The 6,989-nt window shown below is 48.2% G+C and overlaps 1 protein-coding gene across 1 annotated transcript; it reads left to right on the top strand.

Moving 5' to 3' along the window:
* The first annotated feature begins 1,180 nt into the window (after window positions 1-1,180).
* On the top strand, window positions 1,181-4,491 carry LAMTOR2 (late endosomal/lysosomal adaptor, MAPK and MTOR activator 2). Its single transcript, XM_050930833.1, has 4 exons — window positions 1,181-1,322; window positions 2,335-2,497; window positions 3,505-3,594; window positions 4,204-4,491. Exons 1-4 carry the CDS (start codon window positions 1,255-1,257, stop codon window positions 4,258-4,260), a joined length of 378 nt encoding a protein of 125 aa, XP_050786790.1. The 5' UTR covers window positions 1,181-1,254; the 3' UTR covers window positions 4,261-4,491.
* Window positions 4,492-6,989: the final 2,498 nt, after the last annotated feature.

The following is a 6,989-nucleotide window of genomic DNA, read 5'->3' as shown; positions in this document are numbered from 1 at the left end:
GCCACTGCATTTTTATTGTCTGCCCCCCCTCTCCCCTGCCCCGTGATCATGGTGGTGGAGTGAAAACTGCTGTACCTCTATGTTTTGCAAGAAATGTGACCAGCAGTAACCTGCTGCCTCATAGACTGACAGGTGCCCTTGCATAGATCCAAAATTCTCTGCTGTTAAAAGGTGCAGTGCTAAGAAAACAAGAGTTATAACTGTTTCCCAGTTAACTTATCCAGCCACCTAGGCTTTTCTTCCACTGGTCCCACAGGATTTTGGAGTACCTGGGGTAGTAGTGGGGAAAATTATAAGCTGATGGGACAGCAGTAGGGAAAATGGCGTGGATGAGGCAGCAGTGTTACCCCCAAATGATTGAAATCATGAGTTAGTCCCCCCCCCCCGAAAGCCATGAGATTGGCTTAAGCACAAGCTCTTCCAAAAATAACATGTATTTTCCCCCCGTGCCTTTAGCTGTCATGCTTGTAAGTTTTTCTTTGCAACTGCAATATTAACAAACTGTAGGGTTTTTTTGGTGGGTTTTTTGTTTTGTTTTTTTTTAAATCATAAGCCTCACCATATTTGGTGCAAGCTCCTGGAGTCACGTGAGAATCACACATAGATATGGATCTCATGGTTCTGGAAAAAACCTTGAAAATGTGACCTGGGTGTTCCTAAAGGCTCAAAACACAGAAAACAAATAAAAAGAACCCCAAATCTATTATAACTTCATGGGGTCTGGCCCATGAGTTTCTTCCTTTCTTTTTCTTTTTTAAATGCTTGGGATTTGCTATGCTGCAAACATGAAGGCTAGAAACTTTGTTTTAATAAAAGCTGAGATTCACCTGACTCCAGGAGCTGAGAATGGTTGTTTTTTTGTTTTGTTCTTAAAAACCAAATAGCGTGTTTCCTCTGTGATCACAGTGTTAACTGTTTGTAGCGTGTATGTCAGTAAATGCTATGTTTGTTTCCTGTAGTGAGATTACAGGAGATCACATACTGCTGTGCGAACTGCTAAGGATTGGACTCCTTTGGTGTATATCACAAGCTGTATGTGTGTAACGTACAGAGAGATTACACAGCAATCTGTGTGAATAAAATGCCATGTCCTTCCACATGGGCCTGACTATGCAAAGAATCGGGCAGGAACTACAACTCCCAGCATGCTCTGGGCTGAGGTCCCCCGCCTGGGTTGATCAGCTGATGGGGAAGTAGGCTCTCTGATCTGTGTGTTTCCACCACTGCAGGGAGGAGAGAGGGTCTGTTGCGACCATGCTGCGCCCCAAGGCCCTTACCCAGGTCCTGAGCCAGGCCAACACTGGAGGGGTCCAGAGCACCCTGTGAGTACAAAGGTGTTTGGGAGAGGAGTGTGGGGTGACTGGGTAGGGGTCAGTGAGTCCTCACCCTAAAGTATTGTGGCCAGATCAGTGGTCCCGCTAAGGATTAGTGTCCCCTGGGTGCAAATGGGCTTCCCATCTCCTCCTCTCCTGCCCCCTGCCACACTCGGTGACCAGGTAGGAACAGGGACATCTCAGTGTCTGCCCCTGCACACACGAGGAATTGTGCAGTACAACCTACCTGAAAGCCGTGGGGAGGAGTGGGCAGCCCAGTGCACCCCAATAAGGAATACTCACCTCCCCACCAAAAGGCATTGTGGGGAGGGGGCTTGGGGAACAGATTACTAGTGTTCCCCCTGTTGGGGGGCACCATTGCAGCGCACTTTGGTATCATTGCATGGCGGTCGCCTGTGTTCCTTGCTTAGGCCAGTCATGGTGGGAGTTTGCATGAGGGCAGCTACACCAGTGCAAAGAAATGGGAGAGGGTAACAGTGGGATCTGTGTAAATACGGTGTTTAATACGCCCTTTCCCACTGTGGACAGGGCTGGAGTTTGAGGGCGGGCAGAGCTCCAGACACATGAGAACTGGGGGTGGGGAATCCTGAGCTTGCACAAGTGCTGTGGCTGAATCCAGAGAAATATCCACTAGATGGTAAAAAACTGGGGGGTCCATTCCCCCTTAACTCCTTCTTCCTAGTAGCTGCACCCATGGAAAAAGAGCACCCCTGCTAGGGAGGAAGGATGGTTTGGTGGACAAAGGAAAAGCTCTGCCACTGCTTCCCCATCTAACCTTGGGCATGTCACTTCACCTTGACCCTCAGATTCCTTCTCATAAAATGAGAGTGAGACCTGCCTCAGAGGGGGTGTCGGGAGGATCAGTGCATGATCTGTCTGATCGGGTACTAAGGCGATGGAGCATCATAAAAACCCCTATGAATAAAGTCCATGCCTAAGCAGACATGGTGTAAAGCCCTGTGGGTGTTTGGCTCAAATTCTCCTCCTCTCTCCTTTGTAGGCTTCTGAACAATGAGGGGTCTCTGCTCGCATATTCTGGTTATGGAGACACAGATGCCAGGGTCACTGCGGCCATTGCCAGTAACATTTGGGTGGCCTATGACAAGAACGGTCACCAGGCTTTCAACGAGGACAATCTGAAATTCATCCTTATGGACTGCATGGTATATGGGGTGCGGGGGGCGTTGGGAAGGAGGGAGGAATGGGGCAAGGGCTGCATTCCCATACAGAAGGCTGAGTTTCTCTGCAGGAGGGGAGGAATGCTGCTGCAGGTCTCTGCTCGTCCCAGTTTAAGCCATAGATCCCTGAAACAAGTGTGGAACTGGAACACAAGACTACAGACTCCTGTTCCCAGCTCTGCCACCAACTCGCATTGGGCAACTGCCTCTTTCTGCCTCAGTTTCCCCAGGTGTAAAACCAGGCTAATAGCTGCATCATGGGGTGGGGTGGAGGTTGAAATTAAGTGCTCCAAGATCCTATAATGGAAGGTGTTATAACAAGGGTTCTCAAACTGGGGGTCGGGACCCCTCAGGGGGTCATGAGGTTATTACATGGGGGGGTTGCGAGCTGTCAGCCTTCACTCCAAACCCCGCTTTGCATCCAGCATTTATAGTGGTCTTAAATATATTTAAAAAGTGTTTTTAATTTATAAGGGGGGTTGCACTCAGGCGTGAAAGGGGTCACCAGTACAATAGTCTGAAACTCACTATGCTATAAGAATGCAAGTTATCTAAAGCCAAAACTTTACGAAGGTTGCCATTCCCCTCTCCCCAGACCCACACAGTTGAAAGGACTTATTTCAGAGCAAATGCCTTGCTTTTCAAGAATGACTTAAACTTTCAAGTGTGACTGGACAGTCCGATTGGATAACATTGTACAGTCGTTTTGAGCACCTCGTGCAGGGCAGTAGGAACGTGAGCCCTAGCTCTGATCTACTCTGGCATCAGTAGATCTCTCAGCCATTGGAGTCTCCAGTGTTAGAGGGTTTCTCAAGTCACCCAGTAGGCCAGTGGCAGAACTTGGAAGAGAATCCATGTCCCCAGTATCTTGACTCTAAAAGCAGAAGGTCAAAATGGCTATTCTAGGGCACCCATGGACCCTGGGACATGGGGTGTGAGGGCAGAATTCTGCAAACCTATCAATCAAATGCATTTTTCTTCCCCCTCTGCAGGAGGGCCGTGTTGCTATCACCCGAGTGGCGAATCTCTTGCTGTGCATGTATGCAAAAGAGACCGTTGGATTTGGGATGCTGAAAGCCAAGGTGATGCTGAGCTGACTGATCACATCTGAGGGGAGGGCAGGGGCTGCTGGTAGCAGGCTGTGTAGCTGCAGTTTGAAAAGTGGATTAGTGAGTGCTGCATAGGATGAGCAGATCTCTAACTGATGTTGGGGCGGGGGGAGTTTATAGAATGGCATGGGAGGGGGGAGAGGGAGAACCTAGATGAAGTTTGGGGGAACCAAAGGGCCTCATTCTCACTTTACCCAAAGGCCCCTTAACACCAATCTAGAAAAGGGAGAGCGTAATATTCGGAACAAAGTGCCCTTACATTTTAAGGCCTCTGTAAACTACCAGAGCTTAGTGAAAGTGGGATCCGTGGTGTATAGTGGAGATTTTATAACAGCCTACAAAATCTGTGAGACTTCCGGGTAGGGCCTGGGTTGTCTTTTGTGTTTGTACAGCACCTAGCGCAGCAGTCCCAATTCTGGGCCACTGTACCCCCAGGCAGGCTGTTTGCCTCAGTTTCCTCGCTGTAAAATTGGATAATATTTCCCTACCTCTGAGCAGTTCGGCTGTAGTCAAGGCTGAGTACGGCTTATTACTCGTTCACTAATGCTCGTCTAACTGTGCTGTACAATAATCTGTTCCCAGGCCCAGGCCCTTGTCCAGTATCTGGAAGAACCTCTCACGCAAGTGGCAGCATCCTGAACAAACTACGGCGGGGCAGAGCAGAGGATGAATGAGCCCATCGCAGCTCAGGGGCAAAGAACCCTCCCCCCAAAAGCTCTTACAACGGAGAACTGGTGAAGTGGGCACGTGAATGGTTCCATGAGCAATCCAGGCATTGGCATCACACTGAAAACTACCTGCCAGCAGTGGAGGGCACTTGGGGCTTTTTTTAATATATAGTTAAAAAGAAAAATAAAACCAAGTATTTAACACTTGAGTCCTGTCTCGCCTCTTTCAGATGAGGAAGGGGCTGGAGACTTTCATCCTAGGGCTTATCTACACTTGAAACACTACAGCTGCGCCACTGCAGAGCAGACACTACGTACGCCGATGGGCAGGATTCTTCTGTCATCATAGCGTTCTTCGGTTGACCTAGCGCTGGCTACGCCGGGGTTAGGTTGGCTTAATTGCATCACTCGGGTGCAGCTGGGTTGTCTTAAATTTTTAGCTTAGACCAGACTCGAGAGGTTAAAAAGAGCTGGAAAGGAGTGTGGATGGAGGGGGTGGTTAGGACAAGGAGAGGTGCCTGGGGCTGTACGAGAGCTGGGTCACAAACAGGTCTCCTGTCCTGTGATGACATTCAAAACTTTTTCCGATCACAAATGGGATGGAAAAGTTAAATTTTGCAAGTTGCTGTGAACTGAAAAATCTCCAAACAAATTTCAATTGGGGCAATGGTAACATTTTGTCTATTTCAACCTTTCTTTCTTTCTTTCTTTCTTTCTTTCGTTTACTATGTTAACTTTTGCAGCAGTCACTTTGACTCAAACAGGACTTTTCATTTACAGGGCGGGAAAAAAGGCAAAATGGAGCATCCTGACCCCTCTGAAACTCTTCTCAGAATTCTTTTGAAGTGAGATTTGGCCCAATCAACCTTTTCCCCACAATTTGTCTTTGATAAATGGGCATTTTGTGATTTTTGAGAACTCCTGACCAGCTCTAGTCTACACTGGTGGCTCTCAGCCTTTTCAGACGACTGTCCCCCTTTCAGGAGTCTGATTTGCCTTGTGTACCCCCAAGTTTCACCTCACTTAAAAACTACGAGCTTACAGAAATCAGACATAAAAACCCAGAAGTGTCACAGCTCCCTATTGCTGAAAAATTGCTGATTTTCTCCTCTTTACCATATACTTATAAAATAAATCACTTGGAATATAAATAGTTGTACTTACATTTCAGTGTACAGTATACAATGACTTGTTTATACTACTCTATATGAAATTTTAGTTTGCACTGACTTTGCTAGCGCTTTTTCTGTAGCCTGTTGTAAAACTAGGCAAATATCTAGATGAGTTGAGGTACCCCCTGCAAGACCTCTGTGTACCCCCTGGGGTGCATGTCCCCCTGGTTGAGAACCACTGGTCTACACCCTCCCGTTCTGATGTGCAAACAAGGGCACATGTCTCAGGCCTGATCTAAACCTAGGCTGGGCTCCTACAGAGGCTGTGTCCTGAAGCCACAGGCTGATGGATGTATCAGCACATTGTGGATGGGGGCTGCAATCTGACAAGGGTGATGTAACAGCTGAGGTCTGTCAATCTGGAGCTCCACCTCCACCCAACCTCAGAGTGGCCTCCTGCATGTGATCCTAGGCTCTGTCCAGCAGAAGCAGTGACTGGATGGACTAGCCTGGCTCAGCCGGTGGGACAGATTTCGGCTGCGTCCCTCTTGAGTGATAGTGGCGTTAATACATTTTTTTAACAAGGTGCAGGCTACAGCTGCCTGGAGCCCAACTGCTTTCCCACCACCACTTGGCTGGATCTTTAAATTAGCTTTGCCCATGCTAAGGCCCCTGAGGTGTTCACTTTGGTCTAAACTCGCCCCTTTGCAGAAAGCCAGCACGAAGCCGACTTTGTGAGTCCAGGGAAACCAGCATAAGGTGAAGCGTTGGATAAGGAGTCCTGGGGTCTATTCCCAGCACTGCCACTGACTTGCCTGGGTGATAATGGGCAAGTAACTTCCCCTCTCTGTTCCTGTTTTCTCCTCCCGCCTTCTCTATTTTAATTGCAAGCTCTCTGGGGCAGGGCTACCCCTTGCTATGTTTCGTTATATAGCCTAGCACACTGGGGCCCAGATCTTGGTTGGTGCCTCTGGGTATTCCTGTAATACACAGACCTATGTGCCACAATCTCAGAAGTATTTCCTCCACCTTTAACCCACGGTATAATTAGACTTTGGAACTCTCTGCCACAAGATCATACCGAGGGCAAGAAGTTAGCAAAGAGGGACTACGCTTACATAGGTTCTTGTACTGAGGTCATCACTGTAGTAACTGTGCTCTAGTATATTAAGCAGCCTGACTAACGTCACGCACAAGAGGATCAGTTAGACTAGTGAAGACGGATCGATTCCCATCTACAGTGCAAACCCTTAGCCTCAAGGCTTCAATCAGTCTCTAACAATGAGGGAGTTGGAGGAGATCTTCAAGGGGCTGGGGACAGATTATCCCATAGCTGCCCATTTGTGGGGGAGAAAGTTGCTTCTTGCATCTTCCCCTGATGCAGTTGGTGTTGGCCACTGCTGGAGGTGGATTTTTGAACAAGTTGACCTGGAGTAGGGAGTTAACTCGTGTGAGGATTCAGGGGTTGCTGTGATGTCTAGTTTTTCCCTCTGTTGCTCACATGATGGCAGCAGAGGATAAGGAACACAACTTTCATTTTCTACCACAAAACACAGATTCTGCTGCCAGTAACGCTGGTGTAAATCTG

Source organism: Gopherus flavomarginatus, chromosome 20 (genome assembly GCF_025201925.1).
Source record: "Gopherus flavomarginatus isolate rGopFla2 chromosome 20, rGopFla2.mat.asm, whole genome shotgun sequence".
NCBI lineage: Eukaryota > Metazoa > Chordata > Testudines > Testudinidae > Gopherus > Gopherus flavomarginatus.
Note: the sequence above shows the minus strand (reverse complement) of the source record. Positions and strands in the feature narration are given on the sequence as shown.